Consider the following 27,837-nt stretch of genomic DNA (forward strand, 5'->3'; position numbering starts at 1 on the left):
GGGCAGCACGACATCCCATAATGACCCTCTGACCGCATCAGCGCGTACACGTGTGTGTGTGTGTGTGTGTGTGTGTACCACTGAATAGTTAACTGTGCTAACGCATTTGATGAGCAATTAGATCATGTGTAGTGATGGCCTGGAATTTGTGCGCGCACGCACATGAACGCACGCGCGCACTTGGTCGATTATCACGCATCCAACTTCTCGTTTTTGAAGCTATTGTGTTGTCGAAGCAGTCTTACTTCCGAGCACTTCCTTTTCCTTTTGTACTTTTTAGGCTTTAGCTTTTAAAAAAAAAAAATGGGGTGAGTGTCAGGAAAATAACACAAAATGTTAGCGGTAGAGCTAGCCAATGGCTTGATTTTATCCGTTGATTTGGATTAATTTATTTATGATTATTCCCCCCCTATAATTAACTTGACGGCAAATAGAGAAAAGCCGGTTTACAAAAGCATGTTTAAAATTTAGCTATTTAGTTATTTAGCAATTTTTAGCAACCTTTCCCATTTGGAAAATGTGAGTCATGGCATTAATTCCCAACACGAGCAGAATCATTGATTCTTTATTTCTACATTGTTTTTATGACAAGCTAGGCCAATAGTATACTTCACTTTTATTTTATTGAATTATTGTTAAAAAAAATATACAAATTTGATTTTTGAAGCAATGTAAGCACTTTAAATAAAATAACAAGGGAGCCATTTATGTGCTGCTGTTTTGGTCATCAAGAGAAAAGTCCAAATTTTCACAACAACCAGGACAGACACTGACAAACATTACACACAAAATACCAAAGAAAAGAAAAATAAATGTGTGGTTTTGCCTCGCGCTGCAACTAACGAGTACTTTAATTGTCAATTAATTACTGGATTTTTTTGACTAATCATTTGTGGTTTATTTGCAGCGCTTCATCTCATCTTCTCATCCATTCTACTTCCTTTTTGTGTTCACAGCCAAACCCTCTGAACATGTTTGCCCCCGTTTCCATGGTAACACAGAGGAGCATGCCCGTCCCAGTGAGGAGTTAACCTGTGAAACTACACTACCCACAATCCCCTTCCACTGACACGCCCCCTCTTTGGACTTTTTCTGACATCGGAGAGACACTAACGGACTTGCCGCGACTGCCGACATGGCCAACAACACGGCGGACCACCCTCCGGGGAACTCTGTTGCCGATGGCAACCACGACGGCGACTTTGGGGTAACGGTGAGCGACCTGCGAGGACTCATGGAGCTGCGCAGCGGGGAGGCCGTCAACAAGATACGAGATGACTACGGCGACGTGCAGGGCATCTGCAGACGCCTCAAAACGTCACCCATCGAAGGTAAAAAAACGACGGCCACGGAAGAAGACGAACCGCTCTGAGAAAGCAGGAGAGGAGGGGGTAGGGGACGGGGGAAGTGGCAGTAAAACAGGCCTAGATGAAGTCGAGATTGAAACATTCCTACTGAGGAAGCCGCTGTAATTTCCGTGGGTCGCACATTCCGGAGTTCTAGAGAATGCTCTAGAATGCGCAGACTTGTTTTTGGTTCTCAGTGTCACCAAAAACCAGCATGTTGTCAATGAAGGTTTCGGGACTGAATATGCGGTACCACAAAAAGGTGCTAAGCCATGTCATATTTTAGGGCAAAGTAATCAAACCTTAAAAAGTATACTTGGAGCCATAATCAAACTTTCAAGTCTGGTCCGACTCATAAGGATTTTTAGGCTGATGCTGATTCAGATCATTTCGTAAAAAAAGGAAGAAAAAAAAATCTGAAAAAACGATTAATCGGCCGATTAAGACAAAAATATACATTGACTAAAATAACTTAAAACTGACAACAACATGAATTACAGCGACAATATTTGCCAGTTTTACATTATTACACTTTAAGAAGGATTTGAATGACGTTGCAGAGAGAAGTTTAAAAAAAAAACACAAAAAAAACAGGAAAATGCTGAATATCGCCAAAAATATCTCCTCGTTGCCCTTCTGGCCGTTATTCATGATTGATTTAAGAACACGTGACATATATAATGTTCACTATCTGCAATTGTTGCTTAGCACAAGAAACAGAAGAGTTTGCTGGAAAAGCAAAAGTGCTGTAAATGGACTCGTACAGCGAAAACAAGAAATGAAAAACACAAATGCAACACATGGGAAGACCAAAAGCAGCAGCAAGTTCCAATAGTTGAGCGAAGATGTGACAAATCTATCAATTATGACCTCTTGTGGAGAGAATGGGCCGCATCTGAGCAATATTGTGGGGGGGAAAAAAAAAAAAAGAAAGAACATGGGCGAACGCACCACGCTAACAAAAGATGCTAATGCACCATGCTAATGCTAGCACTTCTGAAAACCTGGCCCATTTAAAGGTTCTGTGCCCACCACACACAAACCGCTAACACAATTAGCATTAGCAAATGACACAGTAGCTTTTTTCATCAAGTTCAAATTCAACATTTTTTTCCCCCAAAACAGCTACAACAATGACCATAATTTGTTTGTATTCTGGTTGTTATGCCGGACATGATATGAGTAATAACACCTTGGCTGACATCATTTCGGATAAACCCGGAAAATGTCGTCCAGCCAATATGATGGCAGAAAATGGCCGTAGCGGCGGCCTGCTGCTTTTTCTTTCTTTCTTGTTCTCTCTGCCGTTGTCGTCATCATCATCAACTTTGATCCCGTGTGTGTGCGCAGGTCCATTGGTGAATTGAAATTAGTTCCAGGCGGCTCCCCTAATGTCTCCATAGATCATTGCGGCTTTCCATTTAGCAAATCAGCTGCAGCGTCCGCCACGCAACTAACGACTTCCCGCGACAAACTATCGCGGCGGTCGTCGTCGTCGCATTGGTCACAATTACAAAGTCTTTATCTTAATCCTTATCTACATTTTTTTTAATTCATGTTTTTCATAATTAAAACATATATTTATAGTATCTTATTATTTTAAATTACAAAGAAAGATTTGTTATATGTTTGCATTCAGCATAAAGATGTTTCAATAAAAAAAATGTCAGATTTTCCTAAATCAGGGATTTCATTATCCTTTTTTTATTTTTTGGTTGAATATGTATATTTTTTATTTGAAAATATATTTTGATTTTTTTGTTGTTATTATTTTATTATATAGTTATTTTTTAATAAGTCAAACTTTTAAATAAATTTATTTGTAATTAGGCTCCATTTTCCCTATAAAAATGTTTCATAATTAATCAATAAGAGTTTTCAAGATGGATGTAGTTCTGTTTATTTATTCATTTATCATTTTAAAATAAATCCTATTTTTATATATATGTATATATATGTTTTTAAAGTATTTAAAGGAAAACACTAATATTGAAACATTTGTAATTGGGCTTCATTCACCAGAAATGTTTTATACTTATTTTATTAGTAAGTAAAAAATAATAATAAAATCTCACCAAATGCCGTTATTACTTGACAAATTAAATTCCAAATTTGAAAAAAAAATGATCAATGAGGCCAAATTGAGTTTTAGTGTATTTCTACAATTGCAAAAATGAGGCCGAAGACATCCAAGCATGCCTTCGTCGAATTATTTGAAATGACGTTTTTGAAGTGCGACGCTCGACTCCAAAGCGGCACGCTTCACACACTTGCATTGAACTGCGCACGTGAAGTGTCAGCGAGCACGTTTCATCTTTTTTTATCTGCTGTTACGATTTTGATGTCTTGTGAAGCGTCCGTCTGAAGTCTCCCGGGTGGTTGCTGATGCTCTTTTCATCATGGCCTCGGAAGAAAAAAAAAAAATTATGACTTTTTTTTTTCTCACCATCCAGCTTTTGTCGCAAGCTGATATGAGACGTGGCGTATAAACTAAAAATAAATGGACTATTTTAGGAGTTATGCTGTCAAGAAGATGTCAACGGAATGTGAAAAACCTTTTTTGTCTTTGTTTTTCGGACTTTTCAAACAAACGCTCAACGATGAGCAGGTTTTTCTCTGACAGTTTATTAATTAATTTTTTTTCAAGTTCGGCGGGCCGGATTAAAATGTTTAACGGGCCACATGTGGCCCCCGGGCCGTAGTTTGCCCGCACCTGCTTTAGATCATTGTTTCACTTCACATTTCACCTTCTCACAAGTAAATATTCTCCTCCACAAAAGCGGAATTTCAATTGCATGTGTCCAGAAACGTATTTTGGAGGGTTTTTTTAGGTCATTATTTGTTTTTAAGTTTGACCTAAAAATGTTTTTTTCCACGCTTTATTTTATCGCCATGATGCCTCCGGAAAAAAAATCCACCCGTTGCAATGCCCAACAAATCTATTATTATTATTATTATTATTATTATTATTATTATTATTATTATTTAAAAAAACATGATGTGCTCGTGGGAAAAAAAACTATCACAGAAGTCTCATTAAATCGCAGATCTAAAAAACCAAAAAAAAAGGATTAAAATTGTGTCGACATGCGTTGTGTTTTTTCAAAGTAAAACGTGTGCAAATTTTCGCTTTTACTTTGAAGAACAAAGAAGAAAAAAGGAAACAGTGAATGAAACCAACTTCTTGGAAAACTCATACGCACGACCATAACATGCGCGCACACACACACACACACACACACACACACACACATTGTTTTGTGCTTCTGATCTTTAGATGTTTTATTATTTATGAAAAAAGTTGGTCACCAATATGAGATGTTATCTGAGTCCAATTTACTCTGACGTGCGCGCGCACGCACAGCCTGATCTGGTTTTCCAAGCAGCAAAGCATCGAGCTATGCGAATGTTTTCTCGTATAAACTCAGAGCCTTGGCGGAGGTTCGCTCCCGTTTGTCCTCAATGTGCTAAAATGTGCGTTTTTTTTTTTTTTTTGTCTTCCTTTTTTCCCCCTTTTCATTCCTTCCCTCCTGGAGGAGGAAGACGAAGACGGCGGGTGTCTTCTGTACAAGTTGCCATGGCAACTGCGGCCGTTTGGACATTTATCACATCTGCTTTCTTTTCACTGACAAATTACAACCGCCCACTCCCCCCCCCCCCCAAAAAAAAAGTCACACTCCAATTTCGCTCCGCCGCGTTTTTTGCGTTCATGCGATGTTGTCGATGTCGCCACACGTCACCACCTGTGGCCGTTTTGTTGTCGCTAGCTAAGACACGTCGTTTAGCAGCGACGTAATTCATTCTGAGCAAAACAAACGTGTCACCAGCCAATTAAGATGCGATTCACTGTCAACTCGTTTGATGGGGCGTGAGACGTTCAAAGACGTTAGAGGTTCAAAGGAGGGTTTTAAATATGTTTTCAAAAGGGGTTGGGGGTTTCAAGCCAAGGTTAGAGTATAAAAGTTTAGTTTTTGTTTTTTTTTTGGTGGGGAGGGGCTTTCTTAACGTGTCTTCATCGAACGTTTATTATGTCAAACATTTTCTTTACTAAATCTAGCATTTTTGTTTTGGACATTTTAATCAGCAAACAAGCAAAATCAAAAATGTTACTCAATTTAGTTTTCAACAAAACTAAAAAAAAATGCACTCATTTACTGCCGTTGACGGCTAAAGACGTCAAAGATCAATCTTTTTTTTTTTTTTTCATTTGGCTGGTAGTGGATGAGTTAAGAAAATTTGGTTTTCACGAGTGCAATGACAACCTTTTTGATAAGATCAAATACAAATTCAGTCATCAGCCAATGAAACGTATGTTTCCATTAATATCAAACACAAATTGGTCTTTTTTGTGCACCCGACTTGGAATCTTGATCAAAACAAATCGTTTTTATTTTTAAGTCCAATGGACCCATCAAAGCAACAAGGCGCAAACTCCATTCACACTCTTGGACTGGGTCCGCCCTCGGCTTCCCACCCCGCATCCATCACACGCGGTCATGTGACTCCTCCCGGCGCGTTATCTCATTCCGACACGTTAGCTCATCTGGCCCTGAGGGCTCTCGTGTCCCCCTCGACCGAGTTGAGCGATGATCTGACGAGCGCTTCGAGTGTCATCCATAGAGCGTGCTGCTCGGGTGTTGCCCCGGTGCCATGTTGGCACGGGTGAGCTGCACCAGATTGCATTTCTGTGGGAGGTGTTCCACAGGGAAGGCTGCCGTTAGAATCAAATGACCAATTTAGATTCAAAATTGCAAAACTGTGACCGTTTCATCGTATTGCAATGGCAGCAAACAAACAGGAATGTCGCTATTTGTCAGAAAACGTTAGAAACAAGTAGGTCGACATCAGATTGCGTGTAGGGCGTGGCTTAAAAACATCCATTTCAATGGATTTGAATCGATTTTCCTTTTCATACCCCGATATTGATTCATAAAACCATGAATCAATACTTTCAATAATGTCTTTTTCTCCTTGTATTTACATGACTTTGCATCACGCGAAAGTAGCGTATCAAAACAAAATGGCGGAAACGGTGAAGTAAGTGCCAACAAGCATGAAGGACAATGAATGTGTTGTTTTGATCAGGTCATGTTAAATAAAACGTTAAATTCTTAATGTAAATATAATTTTTCCTAATTCACTTAGTTACAGCAAGCAGTTTGTACTTATTGCATCATTGGTTATTCTCAGCTATACGAAAGTAAAATTCGTACTACGAGAAATCGTCGTTTGACTCGAAAATCAATCAAAGTGAATCAAAAGCCAAATCGAATCAAATCGATTTTGGACATTTGAATCGATACCCAGCTCTAGTTGCATGTCAGACACATTAGCAGCGGGCTGGCTTTGAGACGCGACAATTGTTCCATTAATTGACATTGAATCGATTATTAAATTAATAAGCACAATTGATGCATCGATTCAAGACATTGTGTCTCTTCAAAATTTCCAAATCATCAGATTTCAGCCTCTCCACACTAAATGTTCTCGGACTTCGTAAGTCCTCCAGGGCTAAACTGTTCTGTCACAAAACGCCCCCTGCTGGTAGAAAGTTGTACAGCTTTTGAAATTCTGACTTTTTAAAGTCGCGATATATCCGGAAACTTTTTTTTTTTTTTTTTTAAATGTGATTTTACAGCAAACTTATGTACAAATACAGAGTGCAAAGCGGCTAATGTGCGATTTAAAAAAAATTGTGTGTGATTGCCTTAACAAGATTGCTCCAGCTAACTTATGACTTGCTTAAACCCAAGTCACGACTTAACTCGACTTGATTGAAATCTCGCGCGAACTCAACTTGAATTTTCTCACGATGACGTGAAATTTGAAGGGCAAGACTTGCTACTTGCACACGTTTCCGTCCTGATGCCACTTATGTCCCGCAGGTCTGTCGGGGAACCCCGTGGACCTGGAGAAGCGACACGCGGCATTCGGGCAGAACTTCATCCCGCCCAAGAAGGCCAAAACCTTCCTGCAGCTGGTGTGGGAAGCTCTGCAAGACGTCACGCTCATCATCCTGGAGATCGCCGCCATCATCTCGCTGGGCTTGTCCTTCTACCACCTGGAGGGCGGAGACAGTGAAGGTCCGTTTACACCTCGGTCCATGACCTGCTTCCAAAAGTCAAACATGTCAGCTCCAGGATGAATTCAGCTCAATCATGAGCACTGATTGTCATACATTCATTTTTTTTTTTTTTTTTTCCCCAGCTTGCGGCCAGGTGTCGGGCGGCGTGGAGGACGAGGGCGAGGCGCAGGCGGGCTGGATCGAGGGCGCGGCCATCTTGTTCTCGGTCATCATCGTGGTGCTGGTGACGGCCTTCAACGATTGGTCCAAAGAGAAGCAGTTCCGAGGCCTCCAGAGTCGTATCGAACAGGAGCAGAAGTTCACCGTCATTCGCAAGGGACAAGTCATACAGATCCCCGTGGCCGAGATGGTGGTGGGGGACATCGCGCAGATCAAATACGGTACGCAAAACGACCACACGCTAGCATTTGACCAAATATCATTTGAAATGGTTCCTGATGTTCTCTTATTGGAACCGCAGGAGATCTCCTTCCAGCTGACGGGATTTTGATCCAAGGCAACGACCTGAAGATTGACGAGAGCTCCCTCACTGGAGAGTCCGATCATGTCCGCAAGTCTTTGGAGAAAGATCCCATGTTGCTGTCAGGTGAGTCAAACCAATTCTGAGTTTGATCGCTAGCCGCTAGGAAGCTAACTGTTGCTCTCTCCCTAGATGTTAGCATGCTAATTGTTAGCATTTTAAGTTGCATTTAGTCAATTCACATTTCGATATTGTAACCTCAATGAAACCCTGGTGGAGCCACGTCAGCACTTCTTTTGATCTAGTAGCTATCTTGCTACATGTTAGCATAGCGATACTCAAAGTGTCTTTTTGGCCGGCAGGGACGCACGTGATGGAGGGCTCGGGTCGGATGGTGGTGTCGGCCGTGGGCCTCAACTCTCAGACGGGAATCATCTTCACGCTGCTCGGTGCCAGCGAGAACGACGAGGAAAAGAAGGCCAAGAAAAGTACGAAGGAGACACACACAAACATGAAAAAAAATAAATAAATAAATAAAAACCCCACTAGAACATCAATGTTTTTTTTTTTTGTTTTTTTTTTGTTTTTTTGTGCTCATTTGGACTTTTGTCAGCAACAACTTGATCCAAACTACATGAAATGACTTTTTCGGCTGGCTTTACACTTCATGCTTGAGTACTTTACATATAATGTGAATATGCGACAAAAATCTGTTTACATGAATGTATAATCTGGTACTGTAAATATGTATAGACCTTAAAATATGATGGAACTATCCTGCTGTCAGTTACATTAAATTGGATGCACAAAAGGCAAATTAAAGACATGCAAAAGATTTGTCGTCAAAGTCTAGCCGATGTTGACTAATCAGTTGTGTCAAATTGATTAATTGATGATGTCACTGATAATTTTTCAAAACTCGTTTGCATTTTCGCCCCCAAACAAGCTCGCTCACTCGCTCCCCCCCCAATATTAGATCTGCCAGAATGATAACCGGGAGCAAAAATATCGCACATAAATGTACACATCCAAATATTTGGGTCAATAAAAAAAAAAAGTTTTTTTTTTTTTTTTTTGAACATATTAAGTCAAAATAAATAAAATAAATGTCACAGTCTCTCATCATCTCTCTCATGAGCTATTTTTAGAACAGAGTTGTGGGCTACTTATGTTGTCCTTGGGGCTAACTAGTACCCGCCGGCACCATTTTTTTTTTATTTTTTTTTTACAATGCACTGTAATGAGAAAGCAAAAAGGCACCCGCATTTGCAGAGTGTCTCTTTCGTCTTGCTCCCACCCTCCTTCTCCTCGGCCGTGACTTACTGCTCACCCCTCCCCTCAAAAAAGTTAATTGGAGGCAATTCACTTGGTTTATTCATCTCTGAAAGCAGCCAATGAAATTGTGCCCTGCTTCGACGTCCCCTCTAGAAATCAAAGAAAAGCTCATTACCGGTGACAGAGCCGGTATTAACGCTTATTGAACCCTCAGCTTATTCAAACCGCGATAAAGCGACAAACGGATAATCGACCATTGAAGTTCAATGTAAAGAGTGCAATAAAAGCGTTAAAGCACAAGCTGCGGTGTAAATCCAGTCAAGTTGAGTCAAAAATGTGTCCTCAGAATGAGCTAGCGTGTAATTTACCTTACACGTGAATTAGTTTTTTTTTTGTCAGGTCGACCAATCATGAATCATCAGTGTGGCGTTGCTGTTGAATGAATGAATGAAATAATCAATGGCCTTCTCGGTTAAAACGCACGCCTCTACTGGTATTGAATAAAAACTCAATAAAAAAAGAGAATTACCAAAAGGATGTTGGCGTGTGCACACAGCGAGCGGCGTGATGCTCGGCTACAGTCTGGTGGAGCTGGCGACCGCTCTCTTGTAGTGTTTATGATTTGCTTGTGATCCCGCTCACTGGTTATTTTGGATTTTCTGTCTGCTCATTTGTTTCCTTGGCTAACATTTGAGTTTGTCAGGCATTCATTTAGGAAGTGGACGAATGGACCGAGTCAGTGCCAAAGAGGGACACTGTCTGCCTCGTGTTTTTTTTTTTTGTTTGTTTTTTTAACGCATTTCACAAATCAGTCAAATGCGGAAAAAAGAACGCCAAATTTGACAGCATATTCACTTAGGAGCTAAATAAAAATATTAATGTTACTATAATTTTTCTTAAAAAAATTTTTTTCCCAACATTATATTTATTTATTTTACTTTAGAATCCAGAATTTTTTTTATTAATCTATATAAATTATATTAACAAAAATCAATATGATTTTATATATATATATATATATATATATAAATAAGTTATTAAAAAATAAAAAATAAAATAATAATAATAAAACTCATAATATATATATGTATATATTTATTATGATTTTTATTATTATTATTATTTTATTTTTATGTTTTTAATAAGTCTTTTTCTGTCTGTTCATCATTTGTGATTGGTTGGCTCCAACTAGACACGACAGGCGTGAGTGTGTCCCCTCTTCTCTGATTGGTCCATTCCTGCTAACAGCACACACACTCACACACACAGACACAGGCAGTGTTTGAAGTTCTCCTTCAGTTTGATTCTTTTGATCCATCTTCTCAGCATTCCGCCCTCTCTCTCTGTCCGAACAGGTAAAAAACAAGGACCCCCCGAAAATCGCAACAAAGGTAACCCCCTCCATTCATCCACCTGTCGCTCTGTCCCGCCATCCTCCCTCTCCCTCGTCCTCTTCCCCCCTAACCTCCTCCTCCCCCTCCTCCCCCGTCATCTCCATCCAGAGGCAGGAGGGGGTGCTCTTTCTCTCTCTCTCTCTCTCTCTCTTTCTTTCTCTTATTCCAAAGGGGGCTGTTCCCTCGCTTTACAACACTCAAGCTTTCCCGCTTTGGCATCCGCCCTTGTCTTGGCGATGATTTGCTTATTTACTTTTTGATTGCAGTTTCTGTCGTTTGCTGATGCGCACTGCTTACACTAACATGGCTGCCAACAGAGAGGAGCCCTCTCACAAAAGCACAGTCCGTGTTTCCTACTTAGTAGGAATTAATCGACAACTAATCGGATTAATCGTTGCGATACTTTCAGCCTCTCGACACAAAATATGCTCAGATAGTTGAGGTCGTACATGGAAGCAAATGCAGCGCTAAACCACGATGCAAGATGTTTTCATAAGAAGTACAAAGATGTAAATACAAACTAATGCTTGGATTTTTTTTCCTTTTTTTTTTTTAACTCAAAGTTTGTTTGGTATCAGGAGAAATCAAGCAAATCCCTTAGCGAGAAACCCAAAAAGCAAAACTTGTTTTTAAACATCTCGTCATTTTTATGCACTTTCTGTCGATTTGAAACGAGAAGAACAACGCAGAAACAAAAAGAATTTCGATTTTATTTGCGTCCACATCATCCAGAAAACGAAGCACACCCCTGAGTGTTAATTTGCCGCCTGTGTACGTTTGTTTCTGATGACATCACCACAAGCTGAAGAGCACACTCGCTTGTCAGTGATTACGCATGTCGGACTTGCTGCGCAAGGTGACGCGCACGCGGCCGAACGAACGCGCATCTCCTGTCGTTTGAGCATCTGCTGCCATTTCGGGGTTTGGTGGAATCCCAAATCATGCGTGCCTACTGGTGGTGGAGTGCTTGAGATGCTCACAATCAAACTCCGCTGCTCCCTGGTGGTAAGATTACCAAAAAAAAAAAATCACAGGCCATGAATTGGTGAAAAATGTCTGTTTAACTCATTCACTGCCATTGACGGATAAAGACGTCAAAAATCTTTTTTTCTTTTTTTTTCGACTGGAAGTGAATGAGTTAAAAAAAAAAAAAAAATTTTTTTTTTTGGGAGTTGCACCCTGGAAGCAAAATGTGGTGCTGTTGGTCTTCTTCTTCTTCTTCTTCTTCGGTTCTTTGCAGGTTGTTGCTCAGGACTTTGATGTTGTCTCGTCATCGTGGTCTTCCTCCTCTTTCGCCTGTCCCGCTGCCACCTCGTCTTTTCCCCTCGCTCCTCTTTTTCCTCCTCCTGCCATCCATCCATCATCCGTCCATCTCACCCAGCTGTCGTGGTTCTGCATCGCTGTGGTTTTTCGGGTGGTCCTTTTTCAGTTTGTCGTCTGTTTGTGGACTTGCTGTCGTTTTTCTTTTTGATTGTCCGACTCCCCACCAGTGTACACACGCACACACGCACACACACTCCCCGTGGTGGAGTCGTGCTGTGATTGGTCAGTGGGTTTCAGTGTCCGTTAGTACCATGTCCTTTGCTGGTTGAAAGCTCCACCGCTTCCTGGTTTGAAAGCTTCAAAATACAGATGACGCTTTGCGTTTTGCCGTTAAAAAGTTTGACCCCCTCCCAAAAAAAAAAGATTAGAAATCTGTAAACCGGGGCAGATTAATTTATGTCCTATCGCTTCATGGTCCTTGATAAAACAACAACAACAACAAAAATACAAATCAAAGGTTCAGATGTTTTATTGTTCAAAGGTTACATTTGTTTTTATGAGGGTTTATTAATCCTTTTGTCGTCTCATAGTCAGCCATTGATTGTTTTATCAGGGGTCATAAATCAACCTTCACTGTCTTTTGTTGTGGCATTTAAATCGTTTCCTTCTCAGCGTTGAAAGCATTTTGAATTTTGAAAAACACACAGAGCTGAAAAAAAATTCCTGCGCATCAGCGGATGATTGAAAGACGTAAAAGAATAATAACACATTACATAAAACTCACCAACTAGCGTTGGGGGCTGAATTTAAATCGTTTTCTCTTTTATAGCGAGTCATCCAACTTGAACGACACGCATGGCCTCTTGAGAATTTTTTTTTTTTTTTTTGCGACGCTGCTCATTATAGACATGTCTACCAAATTTCATGTTAATAAATGAAACTGGCGTCGGGTGCTGGATTGTAAGATTAATAATGACGAAATAAATCCAATTGCAAGAAGGTCTTTGACAAAATGAGCCTAAAATGGCCTCAAACCAAAACAGAACACTTGTTGTCTGTTTGGGCATCTCTTCTGGAGAATTTTTTTTTGTGGGTCTGCTTATTATTGACGTGTCTAAAAAAATTCATCTTAACATGGAAAAAGTTTGACTTGAAACACCGCCGGGATTCTTAGAACAAAACTTCCTCTCTTAAGATATTTTTATTGGTCGGCTCACGATGGAATTTTCGACCAAATTTCATCTTGCGTAATCAAAAAGACTATGGAGGATGAATTAAAAAAAAAAAAAATAACAATGACGAAATAAAGCAATTACAAGACAGCCCTGGACAAAATTCTCCTAAAATGGCCTCTTTAAAAGTCCAATGACAGACGACTTGACTTCTTTGACAGACTTTTTTGTGGGTCTACTCATGATAAACATGCCCACCAAATTTCACGTTGTGAAACGGGCTGAATTAAAAACATTCACCCGACTAAAATCAATACATCAAACTGAACGGAAAACCCCAAAAAGTAAATGTTTGTGTCGCCACGTCAACATCCACAAAATCAGCCCCGTTAAATGTCGGCAATCATTTCCCGTGAGCTGTTGTCGCGCCGAAATGAGGAGATTTTCAGCGTTAACCAGTCAGCGTCAGATTAAGTGAGAAGGCTTTTCGGTGAGCAGCGGTGCATGCTGGGAAGCAGCTCAATGAAACGCGTCCGCCAGATGCAAAGAGGCCGTTTGCTTATGCAAATGAGGCCAAGACTCCCTGTCAGCTTTTGGAGCTCTCATGTGAGACAAATGCTCTCTCTGTCTAGTGTGCTGTAGTACCGGAGGGCTCAAAGTTTGGGGTTCAGGGCCCCCCCCCCTCTCCCCCCTCATAATCCTCACGGCAATTAAACCTTAGACCTCCGTGCAGAGCTTCATTTTTACAGTACGAGTCTACCCAGGATAAACATGTTGACCAAATTTTAATTTTGAACAGTGAAGCGGGATTTGGGGGGGGGGCGGGTGTTTAAAATGATGGAAAAATGACATACATGACCGCTTCAAACCAAAATGACAGACGTTGACCTGTCTTTTTGGGCATGGTAACGTGAGACTTTTTTTTTTTTATTTATTTTTTTTTGTGGGTCCACTCATGATTGACAAACCCAGTTGACTCGTTTCCATTCTCATTTTTCTTCATTCGAAACGCTTCAAATTAACAACGGTGGCGTTGATGGCATTTGAATTCATTTCAACGGTGCTTCTACAAGTAAATGGAGCTCGGTCAGGGAGCCGACGGCGACCAAGTGGAGTCGTGTGTGTGAAGTTTGAATGCTCTGTGTTGTAAGCCGCTGTTGTGTTTACGTCGGCTGCGCTTCATCACAATCTGGTATGTGTGTGTGTGTGTGTGTGCGCGTTTTTGTGAGTATGTGCGCGCGTGTGTCTAATACAAGCTGTACACACAACTGTTGATTGTTGTCATGATGAAAGCTCCTCTGCGCCCAGATAGATGAAAAAGGACGTAGGGGGGGCCCCCCCCCACGTAGGTGCTTAGAGCTGCTGCTTCCTCCCTGCAAAAAAAAAAATAAATAAATCAAATAATAACAACAAACCAAACTTATCCCAAATTTTTTTACTCTCTCTAACCTTTACTCTGCCTCTCTACCTTTCGTCCTCACATCCTTCCTCCTCCTCATTATCATTCACACCCCCCCCCCCATCCTCCTTTCAGCAAAGACCCAGGATGGCATCGCGTTGGAGATCCAGCCGCTCAAGAGCGAGGAGGCGGCCGAGTCTGAGGAAAAGGAGGAGGCCAAGCCGGTCAAGAAGGTGGTGGTACCAAAGAAAGAGAAGTCGGTGCTGCAGGGGAAGCTGACCAGACTGGCAGTGCAGATCGGAAAGGCCGGTGAGGTGCTCGCAAAAAAAGCACGCAAAACTATTTTTAGCTCAACATGTTCCCCAACACAACATGAATTATTTCTCCCTCTTTATTTTTAAATATAATTTAGAAATGAAAAATATGACAAATTATCTTTATATATTTGAAAAATATATTATTAATATATTTAATATATATTAAAAATACATAATTATTATCCCTTTTTTTTTACCCAGTTTTTATGTATTGGCCACATTTTTCTTTCTATATTTCAAATTTTTTGTCATCAAACCCTCGAATAATGACACATCAATAAAATAGATTTTGTTCTAATTATTTATTTATTTATTTTTTATTTTTTTTATAAGCTAGTTAGCTAACAAGCTGAGCCGCCTAACCTAATTGTGGACGACTCCAGTAAATGTGTGCGTGTTGTTTTGAAATCCCGCAAAGCGTTCAGGCAAACGCCGGGTCACAAGGCACTCACTTTTATTGGATCTCCCTCCTCCCCGGCCCAGATCGTGGATGCCATTCATCCTGGAATTGACAGACTTTTTTTTTAATCAACCTTAATTTTCATTCACTTGCACATCAGACGTGGGTGTGGCGTTTTTTTCCCCTCAGAATTGGATACGTATTTTGAGACCTTATTAAAATTAGGATGGAATTATTTTGGGCGAAGAGATAAAGCTGAAAAGCCCGCAAGTATTCCTGTCTGTTTTGAATCACCTGTTGTTAACCAAAACAGCAGCATGCAAGGAACTACGTTTACGATCACTTCAAATTTAAAACATTAACCTAATTATTTTCTTCAGAAGCCACACTTGACTTTTCAATTTTCAATATTTCATGTGTGCATCCATCCATTATCCAAGCCACAAATCCTCACAAGCCGTATACACGTATACATATTATTATTATTATTATTACAGCCAGATACCTCCGGAAATATGCTATACAAGAAAACTGAAAAAACCCCACTAATTTTCCCAATGTTTTTATTATTATTACAAATCTCTTAAACTGTTAATATGTATAATTATAAATGTTGCAAAATATTGACATGCATTTTATTTATTTTTTTTAATTCAAATTTTTTTCAAAAGGAAAAAGTCAAATGGTAAATTTGGCATAGTTTTTTTTTTTAATACAACGTATTGTGAAGAATGTGAAAATTGATTATAATCCGCTTTTATAATGTCAAGATTTATTTATTTATTTATTCATTGGTAACATGAGGGCTGCCGGTCAGTCAATACAAGTGAATAATTACACAATTATATTATTATTATTATTATTATTATTCAGTTCATGCGATGCATCGATGCATTTTCATTGTTCTTATGATTGACTGGCGGCCGTCGTTCGCAGGCCTGATCATGTCGGCGGTGACGGTGATCATCCTGATCTTGTACTTCGTCATCGACACGTTCGGGATCCAGGGCCGCTCGTGGACGTCCGAGTGCACGCCCATCTACATCCAGTACTTTGTCAAGTTCTTTATCATCGGCGTCACCGTTCTAGTGGTGGCCGTCCCCGAGGGGCTGCCCCTGGCTGTCACCATAGCACTCGCCTACTCCGTCAAGGTAAACATTAATTGTGTGTTTAACCAAACCACATAACCGTCATACAATGCAAAACACGAGACAAAAGAAACGAGCATTGACGTCGCGGGAATTATAAACCTTTCAACAAGTTGTATTCAAAAGTCCATCATGCCGTCCGTCTTATAGAAAATGATGAAGGACAACAACCTGGTGCGCCACTTGGACGCGTGCGAGACGATGGGCAACGCCACGGCCATCTGCTCGGACAAGACGGGCACCTTGACCATGAACCGCATGACCGTGGTGCAGGCCTACATGGGAGACACGCATCACAAGACCGTACCCGAACCCAGCGCCATCAAACCCGACACCCTGGAAGTCCTGGTCAACAGCATCTCCATCAACTCGGCCTACACCACCAAGATCCTGGTGAGTATGACAAAAACAAACGCCTATGCTAAGCTAATGTAGCAAGTCTATTTTGGTATCTCAACAATATGCTTTTTTTAACTGGCAAAGGGAAAAAAAAATAACTTTCTCCTTCTTCTCCTTGAAGCCTCCGGAGAAGGAGGGCGGCCTCCCTCGCCACGTTGGCAACAAGACCGAGTGCGCCCTCCTGGGTCTGGTTCTGGACCTGAAGCGAGACTACCAGCCCATCAGGGAAGAGGTTCCCGAGGAGAAGATGTACAAAGTGTACACCTTCAACTCCTCACGCAAATCCATGAGCACCGTCCTAAGGAATCCAGACGGAGGATTCCGCATGTACAGCAAGGGGGCGTCCGAGATCATCCTCAGGAAGTGAGTGTGTGAGGGAGAGATGTTTTAGTGTTTCAGTTGTGTGTATGTGTGTGTGAGAGTAATTTTTCAGTCGTACGGGTGACAAGTTTCAGTAGTGTGTGACGGTGTTTCCGTATATGTGAGAGGATTAGCGTGTTGTGAGAGGTGCTTCATTAGTGTGTGAGATCATTTTCGTCGTGCGGAATTTTGCAGTTGGCATGAGAGCTCCCTCTCCCTCCCTCAGGTGCTCGCGTGTCCTGGGCTCGGATGGTCACCTGCGCATGTTCAAGCCCAAAGATCGCGACGAGATGGTGCGCAAGGTGATCGAGCCGATGGCCTGCGACGGCCTGCGCACCATCTGCTTGGCCTTCCGTGACTTCCCGGCCGAAGGCGGCGAGCCCAACTGGGATGTGGAAAACGACATCGTCAACGACCTCACCTGCATCGCCGTGGTCGGCATCGAGGACCCCGTCAGGCCTGAGGTGCTAAATATTAAAAGTTACTTAACTCGTTCACTGCCAGCCAAGTAAAAAAAAAAAGGATTTTTTACGTCTATAGCCGTCATTGGCAGTGAATGAGTTGAATATGCAACTTTAGAGCTGTAAACCATGACATATGTAAATGTGGCATATTGGAATTGTAGAAACGTTAATTATTATGTGCGTAAATCTGGTACATTAAAATGTATAAACATTAACATGAGCTGCGACATGTCATTTGCGAGAAATGCACACAATAAACTTAATGTACATAATGGTACATTTGGCGTTTGTTAGACTTTAGAACATTAAGTATGACCTAAATAGTACATTAGACTCTAAATATGCTACATTAGAAGCATAGAACATGAAATAAGATGTGAATGTGTTAGTCAGAGGCATATAAGCACTAATTCCGATATCGATATGATCCATTCGTTGTCAGGTCCCTGAAGCCATCGCAAAGTGCCAGCGTGCGGGTATCACGGTTCGCATGGTGACGGGCGACAACATCAACACCGCGCGAGCCATCGCCACCAAGTGTGGAATCCTGCTGCCCAACGAGGACTTCCTGTGTATGGAGGGCAAAGAGTTCAACCAGCAGATCCGGAATGACAAGGGGGAGGTGGGCGGAGCCTCAACATGGAGCAGTGTGATAATAAGCAAGAAACAGGAAATGGACAACATTTTTTTGTTTGTTTTTTTCCACAGGTGGAACAAGAGCGTCTGGACAAAGTTTGGCCCAAACTGCGAGTTCTTGCTCGTTCGTCGCCGACTGACAAACACACACTCGTCAAGGGTGGGTTAGCGTGCTAATTGATGCTAATTAGCATGTTGTTGTTGAGGATCTCACGCTCGCGCATGTTGTTCAGGCATCATTGACAGCACGGTGGGCGAGACCCGGCAGGTGGTGGCGGTGACGGGAGATGGAACCAACGACGGGCCTGCGCTCAAAAAAGCAGACGTCGGATTCGCCATGGTAACGCTTTTCTGTCAAACACCGGTCCTCGAGGGCCACTTTGCTGCTTGTTTTTCATCTCTCCATACCTGTTAGCATTAGCATCTCTTCTGGTTATTCATCATAATAGTTTTAATTTTAAAAAAGTATTTTGTTATCGTCATGGCCCAGTTGAACTTTTATCGGTTGGCTACCAGGGCATCGCCGGTACGGACGTGGCCAAGGAGGCGTCGGACATCATCTTGACGGATGACAACTTCACCAGCATCGTGAAGGCGGTCATGTGGGGACGGAACGTCTACGACAGCATCTCCAAGTTTCTGCAGTTCCAGCTCACCGTCAACGTGGTCGCCGTCATCGTGGCTTTCACCGGCGCCTGCATCACGCAGGTAAGACCTGCATTTATTACCACGAGTCTATCATTTTTTTCCTTATCAGCATTTTATTTTTGTTCTCAGAAAACAAAAACAAAAAAATACCGAAAAAATACATTTTAAATTTTGCTAGGTTACTGCTTTTAAATAAAGCTAATATATATATTGGAATCAATTGGAAAATAAATTGGAAATACTTTTGAATTTAAAAATATATAAAAAAGAATCCATATTTTTTAAATCAGTATTTTCACAAAAATGGTTGAAATACAATCACATAAATCATGTTGAACAATTGTGCCAAGGTATGGGTATTATTAAAAAGAATAAAATCAATAATCAATTTCCAGAAAAAGAAGTTACAAAAATTTTAAAAAAATATATTTAAAAAAACAAAACAATTTTTAATTCATCTTTCTTTTATCAATACTATTTACTAAGCAATAAATCAAAGAATAAACATTTAAACTCCCATAAACAAAGACATGCATTCAACTGATTTTCATTTCCACAATTATTTTTGCAACATAAAACAAATATAAAAATTGAAAAAGATTTTGGAAGACTTGAGAGGCTGCTTCCGAGTTGAACGTTTGCATCGTCGCCTGGTGCGATGCTGCGCTTCCGTTTTGGGATTACGCCGATGGTTTGAGGCATTATCTTAGCCTACTTTATAACGCCGGTTGCAGCGGGCTAAGAGTCGCTAGTTATCGCTCCTGCCAGCTGTCAAGTGTTTCAAGTATTTTTTTCTTTTTTATTGTACAATAGTCAGGAGTTCACTTTTAGCGATTACAGTCACATTTTGTCATGCAAGAAAACAAAACACACAAAGAGAATTACAATTTGTGTATTTAAAACAACCACATAGCTTTGTTTATCGTAATGCTTTTAAACAATGCAATGCATATTTGAACAAAAACGGTGGAGCAACACATCTACATGGGCAATTTCGCAAGCAATACAACAAGTGAGAGCATGACAATGAGTCAATATTACCAATTTTATTTATTTTTTATTTTATTTCATCTGTTTATTCTTTTATTTATTTATTTTTAATTTATTTAAAAAGATATTTTTTTAAATAAATAAATAATATATTTAAAAATATATTCTAAGTGTGATGCTTTGTTTAGGATTCGCCGCTGAAGGCGGTACAGATGCTGTGGGTGAACCTGATCATGGACACGTTGGCGTCATTGGCCTTGGCCACCGAGCCGCCCACCGAGTCGCTGCTCCTGCGCAAGCCCTACGGACGCAACAAGCCGCTCATCTCGCGTACTATGATGAAGAATATTCTGGGGCACGCCGTCTACCAGCTGGTCATCATCTTCACGCTGCTCTTTGCCGGTCAGTGGGGGGGGGGTTAGGGGTGTGGGAGGGGCCTGGTGACTAGTGTGGTAACTTTCATTTTATCAGACTGCTTTTTTTTACTACAAAAAAAAAGAAACGATTAAATTAAGAATAATGTATGATTTATTTATTTTAATGAGATAAAAAAAAAAAATCAAGAAAAAAGGAAAATAGCTGGAATCTTGGAAGGTTGAGAGAACATTATTTTAGAGAAAAAAGTAATTATTAAACTTTTTTTTTTTTTTTTTGCCAAACAGGATTTGATTTAAAAACTAGTCTAATTAAAATAATTATTTTTGTTTTACTTTTTTTTCAATAAAATGCAGTACTCTAACGAAAAAAAAAAAAAAAAGAAAAACATCCATTTTAAAATTATTTTTACGGGGCGAAAAATGACAAAAACTTACAACTTTTAATTATTTTTTTCAACAACAGTGAATGAAAATTAAATCCTTATTTAGAGTAGTCATGTTTTTCAAAGAACAATACGTTTTTTTAAATACAATATTGGTCGACTAATACTTTTTTTCTAGAATCAAAGAAGTAATTTATTCAGAAGAAAGTTGTATTTAGTAGTAATCTTAAAATAATAGTCTTACAGTTTTTAATTCAATCAATTAAAATATTGTTCCCAAAATTGTCTTCAAGATGTTTATTGCCAATATCAGTTGAAGTCTCATGTCAAACGTAAACATCAAACAAAGAGCTTGTGTCTTTGTCCAGGCGAGAAGCTGTTCGACATGGACAGTGGTCGCAACGCTCCGCTGCACTCTCCTCCGTCCGAACACTACACCATCGTCTTCAACGTCTTCGTCATGATGCAGCTTTTCAACGAGATCAACGCCCGAAAAATCCACGGCGAGCGCAATGTCTTTGAGGGTGTCTACCGCAACCCCATCTTCTGCAGTGTCGTCCTCGGAACCTTCGCCCTGCAGGTGAACTTAAAGGCTACGTGCCACCCCCAAAAAAAAAAAAAATTGCAGGATAATTTGGGATGGAAATGCAGTTATAAGCGCTTCAATTATTCACAGATTTTCAGAATTCATGGGCCTGTTCTGTCTCTTTCCATTGTACTTGTATTATGTTTTGTTTTTTTTAAGTTTCTGGGTAAATTTGGGCTTGATGGAACGACATCAGTTCCTTTAGATTGGCTCCAGTTTTTGAGATATAAATATTTTTGACAATTAATTGATTGATGATCAATGTGCTTTCACCACTTACAAAATGCACTTGCATCATTACAAAAAGTAGAGCTTTGACGTCACCTGTGGGTTTTTTTTGTTTTTGTTTTGTGCATTTCAAAAATTGGTTGTTTTCCCGCAATTTTCTGAATTTTCACATGAAGCGTGATTATAAATTTAGAATAACTTTTGCAGTCTTTCAAGATATGACATAAAAAAAAAAATGTTAGAATTTTTTCTGGACATTCTTGAAAATGTGGTAACACAAAGAGAACACCAATGTCATAACTTTAAACAAAAATATAAATTACCAGTACTTCAAAAACTGGACCCAACTCGCAAAAAACAATGTCATTTCCTGATCCACCGACATCAAAATACCTGAAAAATGTTGAAACGTTGACACCAAAACGTGTGCTGACCAGTCTTGTCCTGGCCAACAATTCGACATGGAGACATCTCAAAGGTGTCAAAGCGAAATGAAATCTTTCAGCTCCTTTTTGGCACCGGAGCTGTCTACGCTTGTTTTGTGTGTGGTTTGACTTGCCGCCGCCTTGTGGTCCCGCTCAGATCATCATCGTCCAGTTTGGCGGGAAGCCCTTCTCCTGCACGGCGTTGAGCATCGACCAATGGCTGTGGTGCGTCTTCATCGGCGTGGGCGAGCTGCTGTGGGGGCAGGTGAGCGCGCCACCGTCTTACCCACCTCCTCACACACACACACCCGCACACACTTCATGATGGTGGTGGCGGTCCAAACTGTTGCCATCGCGACCACCACCATCGCCATGGTAATGAGCTCGGCACATGAAAGCGACGCCCGAGGGGGGTTTTTCGGGGGCTGGATGCTACAGATGAACCCGGCGTGCACGTCCCTCGGCGAATGCGTGCAAACATGGCAGCCTGCATGCAAAGGATGCGCCGCGCCGCATCACGATAGACGACAAGAGGAAGCACAAGCAGCCTGCTGGGTTCACGCGGAGGACAAACGCACAAAAGATGCTGACTGAAAAACTGGGGGAGGAGTTAAGTCAATATAGCCCACATATCAGACTGCATAGATGAAACACTATGCAAACGAAAAAAAAAGTTAAAATATCAAATAACAGTGCGTCTAGTGGTTAACGGAGGAACTACATCCAAAATAAACAAGAGGCCGGACAATAGTTAATAGAAATACTCATATTAATGAAATGTATTGATTTTCAAAATTAAATTCCGTCTTCCATTATTTATGATATGAAATAACCCGTAAACTGTATATTTTCCGTGTGAAATATCCAACTTCCATGTTGGCATTTGTTAATACGTTAAATGACGTGGCAAGCCAAGATTCACCTCCTCATCTCATTTTCTACTCAAAAGCTGTGCTGACCTTAAATCCACAGCGATGCAACGCTGCCATCTACTGGCATCTATTTGTCATTACAGTGGCTTACAAATAGGAATTTCCACATGTTTCAAAGCCTTCTTTGTCGGTAGCAATCATTAAATTCATTCAAATTTATTTTGATTCCTTTTTAGAAATGATATTGTCAATTTAGCTTTGAAGTTGGGTTTGGTTTTCACTTGGGACTCGCGTGAAACATGACAGTTAAGCCTCGCTACTTCCTTACACCTGGGCGGTTCCGGTAGGTGACTAAGTGCTTTTGTGTTCCCGCAGCTGATCTCATCGGTGCCCACGCACCACCTGAAGTTCCTGAAGGAGGCGGGTCACGGCACCACCAAGGAGGAGATCCACGAGGAAGAGATGACGGCCGACGCTGACGAGATCGACCACGCCGAGATGGAGCTCAGGCGGGGACAGATCCTCTGGTTCCGCGGCCTCAACCGCATCCAGACGCAGGTACGACCGAATGTACTTCTTCATTTACACACCAGTTGTCCGGTCTTTTGAATGCTTCGACCAATCAAATGCCCTCGCCCTTGAGATCAAGGAATGTTTTAAGAATGGGTACTGTCATTTGAATTTAATCCTGATTCAGACTAGCTTCAATAACCAACAGTCATACAGAACTGAAGTCCGCAAGTGAAAAGGGAAAAAAAAAAAATATGGTGAGGGGGGCCCTCCTGTTAAGGAGAGCACAGTACGGATTTAGAGAAGAAAAAAAACAAACCCTATCTCATTTAAGACCTCGGGAACCTTTGCCTAAATGGAGTTCGCTGGGGGTAATACTTTGAAAGTGGGCAGTTTATCCACATAGTCAAGTTTGTGTGTGTGCGTGTGTGTGTGTGTGTGTGTATAAATAAAATGAAAAGCCACTGTGTCGTTTTCTGTTGAGCAGATGTTTTCTTAATTTCACACTCTGCTGCCGCGCTAAAGCCAAACAAGCTTCTTGGACATTTTCATTCAGTCGACTCTCTTCGTGGGAGGTGTGTGTGTGTGTGGGTGGGGGTGCGTGTGTGTGTGTGCACGCGTGGTCTCTTCCTCCAGGATGGATTAACGCTCACTGAGCATTAAGTTGTGTCCACGGGCAGTCCCATTCAGTCCCTTTGGGCTTCATTAGCCTCGGTGCTAACATCCCCAAATGCACAGACACACACACACCTACAATAACAGAAGCCAGCACACACACACACACACACACAAATGGCTGGTATTTAAGTAGAAACTCTAAAGTAGTGTAAATGCAATAATACTCAGTCATCTTCTATTTATCCTCTGCGAAGAACGACCAATATCAGTGCCGTACTGATGAGCTGACATCGCAATGTATCCATCCGACTGTCTTATACTGACCCCTGGTGGTTCAAGGCATTAACACTAGAAAGGGCAACACTTTGGCCATTAAATTTTTGGAGTTTTACAAAAAGAGTTTAATGCTGTTTATGTCATGACTAAATGCTTTTACAAAATACGATAAAATGGAATGCTCATTTTCTCTCCTTCAATTTATTAACAACAATTAATTGTTTTTATTTTGGGGAAAAAAGTTTAAAAAAAATAAACATATATATATAAATAAAAAAATAAAATTTTCCAAGCATCAAAAAAATAAAATAAATATGATTATATTATAATATATAATATTATATATAACATATTTTTTTCCTCAAATCAAATGTAATTTTAAAATGTGACTGGAAGCTCGTGAATGCAAACGAATGTCGGACTTTGGCGCTTTTGCGCTTTTGACTTTTGCTTTTGTTGCTGCTGGCGTCAATGTTGACACGTGAGGAGCTCAAAGATGAGTTAAAAACATCAGGAAGTGACGCAGCAGCCTTTCTATCACCTTGACACATCCTGCCGAGGCGCTGTTTTCTTTTTTTTTTTTTTTTTTTTCTGGAATTCGGTCCCCCGGGAAGGAGGAAGGAGAGCGAAGAGGAGGCGACAAAAAGTCTGTCAGCTAATTAGCGTCTTATCTCTCCACGCTCCTCTTCCTGTCCTCCTCCTCTTAATCCTGGCGACAGCGTGAGGTATAATTGCTACAAGCTGCACCTCGCCGTCCGAAGCTTATCAGTCACTCGTTTGCGCCTTCTTCTTCTCGTCCCCGAGTGGCGCCAGCCTCTTTGTTTGCTCTTCCGTGTCTTCCTTCGACTTCATCACACCTCCTCCTCCCGCTTCGTCTTTGTCTTCGCCAAATGAACGACACGCTTTTCTCTCCAGTTGCGCTTCTTTCTCCAACACTCTCATGACCTTAATTCTCTGCCATCATCATCGTAGTCATCCTCACCATCGCTCCACACTTTATGGGGAAGTCACTGGCCACAAGATTAAGAACAGAAATCGCATCCATTCCACGTCGTGAAGTAGTCTGTGGATGTTCTCAATGATCGTCCGCAAAGGTTAAATGCAGGAAACAGTTCATTTTTACCCGAGTAGGCTTGGAAGACTGCTCAGGCGGAGCTTTTTGACACTTTTTGTGTGGGTTCACTCAGAACGGACGTGTCGAGCCAATGTCATGTTGCTGAATCAAACAAAAGCAAAGATGAGGATATGCTGCAATTCCAAGAGGCAAGCTTGTTGCGCCTTTTAGCCACGTGTTGGGCAGACTTTGAATTATTTTTGTTATAATAATGAATTAATTCGTAGCTGTGTCAGAGAATAATGCCTGCAGTACCGTGAACCACCACTAGTCGGACAACGAGGCTCCACATGTGTTATAGCAGTGCTTCGCAATTATTTTCTGTTACGCCCCCCCTAGCAAGAAGTAAATAATTCTACACTATTTGAAAAGCACTGTGTTATAGGAGTATTTAGTAGAGCAAACGACGAAAAATGAAATAATTTATTTTTCTGTGATGGTGGTCTCCACTTTGAGTGATAACTTTGAGTTAGATTTTTTTTTTCTAGCATCGATCTTAACGACTTTGATTCAAGCACACATACAGACACCATTGAGTTTATTGTACAACAATGAAGATAAATGAAGGAATAGAAAATGGTCTCGTCACGATAGGCTTTGTCTACCACGTTTCATGTTGCAAAGCCAAAGTGGCTTTCGGGTGAAGACGCTCCTGTCCCTTGAAATAAAACATTTACGTGTACACATTCTAAACAGAATGGAGGCTTCTTTTGCTTGTGGTCCAGCAAATCACGTCATTCCTTAACGTCAAATTTGAGTACTTCTCTCTCTGGCTTGTGTGTGTGCTGTTTAACTTTCTTCTTCCAGCTTCGTCTAACCTTGTCCCTCCAGTAACCGTCCCTCCCTTGCGTCCTCCCTCCCTCCCTCCTTGGCTTCCTTCAGATGGACGTGGTGTACACCTTCCAGACGGGCCAGGCGGCGGTGCCCGGTGCCCTGCGCCGGCAACCCTCGGTGGTCAGCCAGCACAATGACGCCGCCGGCGCCAAAACGCTCTCTAGTCCCACTCACTTAGGCCTTAGCGCCTCCTCCTCTCTCGGGAACTCGGCCGGGGGGGCCGCCGCCCCCGCCGCTTCTTCCTCCTCCGCTGCAGGCAGTGAGTCGGCTAACGCTCGGGCTAAAGCCTAGCTGGACTCTTTCTTTTCTTCTCTTTTTAACTGCATGAACGCTGCCAGCAGGTTGTCTGCACATCACGCCAGGTCGTCATGACAACAGTCTTCTTGCACTAAAGAAATCTGTAATTTAGAAATAAAAAAAATTAATGGATTAAAAAAAAAAACACAGGCATATATTTATGCGCAATCGACATGATTTAACATCGTTTAGTGGTTTGGATAATGGAGGGATGGTTATTTCTGATGATCAACACTATGCACAAAAGAAAAAAAAAGATCTTCAAATTAATTCACAATCTCAAAACGCAATAGGAGATAATCGTGATAATCCTTGCATAAGTACAAAAAATCTTATAAAAAACTACCCCATGCGCTAGTTCATATGATTTATGATTCATATGATCTGAGTTATTCCCAACTGCCACCTTGCATAATCGAAATGAATGCAATTATAAATAATCCAAAGAGTCAAGACAACAATTTAAAAATTGTGATGGCTCTTTTTGCCCCATGATTGGTGACATTCACCTAATTGCACTGTAGAAAAAAAAAAAACTGTAGAACTAATCCAGAGAATACTGAAGGCGTGCAGACAGCCTTGCTGGTCACATGACTTGAAGCGTGTTTGCATGTTGTGCTGCTTTCTGCTTTCTTTGGCCTTCATCTTGTGACCAGCTGTCACGTGTGACATCATCATCATCATCATCCCGCCATTTTTTGGGGGCGGTGGATTCTTGCCGAAGGATTTTTTTTTTTTTCTACACATTTGAATTCTGAATTGTTAGTTGTTGGACTTTGGAGGTTGAAGGAATAAAAGCTGTGATTGGGATGTTTTTGCTTTAGCGGATGTTTGGTCACGTGTACAACATGTTAGTGTGTTGGCTTTAAATTCAATTTGTTGGCTTGTTAGCTTTAATCTAAACAAGTTAGCATGTCCGCTTTCAGTTCATCATGTTAGCTGTAAAGTTAGACACGTTAGCATGTTAGCTATAAAACTTTTCAGTACTTCTTCCTAACCCTTTTCAGGCATTTATTAATGAACATATGCGTAAGAAGTGTATTAATGTGTGTGTACCTATATCGTATGCAATGTTTTGTTTATGTGGTTCTTGACATGTCAGAAATGAATTAAAGAAAGCAAAACTTCAAAATGATAGCGTGTTAGCTTAAAATCAAATGTGGTAGTGTATTAGCTTTGAGTTCAAATCTTAACAGGTTGTCTTTAAGTAAGCATGTTAGCTTTAAGTTTAACTCATTAGCATGCTAGTTTACAACACAAACTTGTCAGGGCACTTGCTTACTGGTTTGAAGTCATCAAACATCTTGCCTGTGTTCGCTTTAAGTTAAGCATGTTTGTGTGTTCATTTTAAATTAGAGGTGCGTGTTCACTTAAAGTTGAGTAAAATTAACATGCTAGCATCTCAGATTGAACTGGATTCTTATATATATCCTTTAAGAAATGAGCACAAATCAAAATAATCCACGTCTTTTGTTATAGTTGGAATTCCACCATTTTGTAGTTGTGCTGTGGCCATTTTGTCATGTTTTTGCCATCCTCGGCTGCCTGCCTCCCATCCATC

The 27,837-nt window shown here is 40.9% G+C and overlaps 1 protein-coding gene across 5 annotated transcripts in view; it reads left to right on the forward strand.

The window, feature by feature from the left end:
• The window catches only part of LOC148327006 (plasma membrane calcium-transporting ATPase 1-like), a 65,983-nt gene that overhangs the window by 36,607 nt on the left and 1,539 nt on the right, over positions 1-27,837 (forward strand). For 3 of the 5 annotated variants that reach the window (XM_088308492.1, XM_088308491.1, XM_088308490.1), the window contains exons 2-20: positions 957-1,331; positions 7,232-7,429; positions 7,554-7,811; positions 7,892-8,017; positions 8,254-8,379; positions 10,522-10,557; positions 14,530-14,703; positions 16,048-16,262; positions 16,410-16,652; positions 16,780-17,021; positions 17,245-17,482; positions 17,925-18,104; positions 18,191-18,278; positions 18,352-18,458; positions 18,635-18,826; positions 19,945-20,158; positions 20,885-21,096; positions 21,913-22,020; positions 23,003-23,185. In XM_088308492.1, coding sequence (XP_088164618.1) covers positions 1,136-1,331; positions 7,232-7,429; positions 7,554-7,811; positions 7,892-8,017; positions 8,254-8,379; positions 10,522-10,557; positions 14,530-14,703; positions 16,048-16,262; positions 16,410-16,652; positions 16,780-17,021; positions 17,245-17,482; positions 17,925-18,104; positions 18,191-18,278; positions 18,352-18,458; positions 18,635-18,826; positions 19,945-20,158; positions 20,885-21,096; positions 21,913-22,020; positions 23,003-23,185 — 3,336 coding nt within the window. In that variant the 5' untranslated portion in view covers positions 957-1,135. Of the gene's footprint in view, positions 1-956; positions 1,332-7,231; positions 7,430-7,553; positions 7,812-7,891; positions 8,018-8,253; positions 8,380-10,521; positions 10,558-14,529; positions 14,704-16,047; positions 16,263-16,409; positions 16,653-16,779; positions 17,022-17,244; positions 17,483-17,924; positions 18,105-18,190; positions 18,279-18,351; positions 18,459-18,634; positions 18,827-19,944; positions 20,159-20,884; positions 21,097-21,912; positions 22,021-23,002; positions 23,186-26,027; positions 26,239-27,837 lie in introns of all 5 variants that reach the window. The other 2 variants (XM_088308493.1, XM_088308495.1) reach the window with 2 other exon arrangements.

The sequence above is a fragment of the Idiotropiscis lumnitzeri genome, chromosome 11, assembly GCF_059441095.1.
Source record: "Idiotropiscis lumnitzeri isolate Australia: NSW breed Sydney's pygmy pipehorse chromosome 11, RoL_Ilum_1.0, whole genome shotgun sequence".
Taxonomy (NCBI): domain Eukaryota; kingdom Metazoa; phylum Chordata; class Actinopteri; order Syngnathiformes; family Syngnathidae; genus Idiotropiscis; species Idiotropiscis lumnitzeri.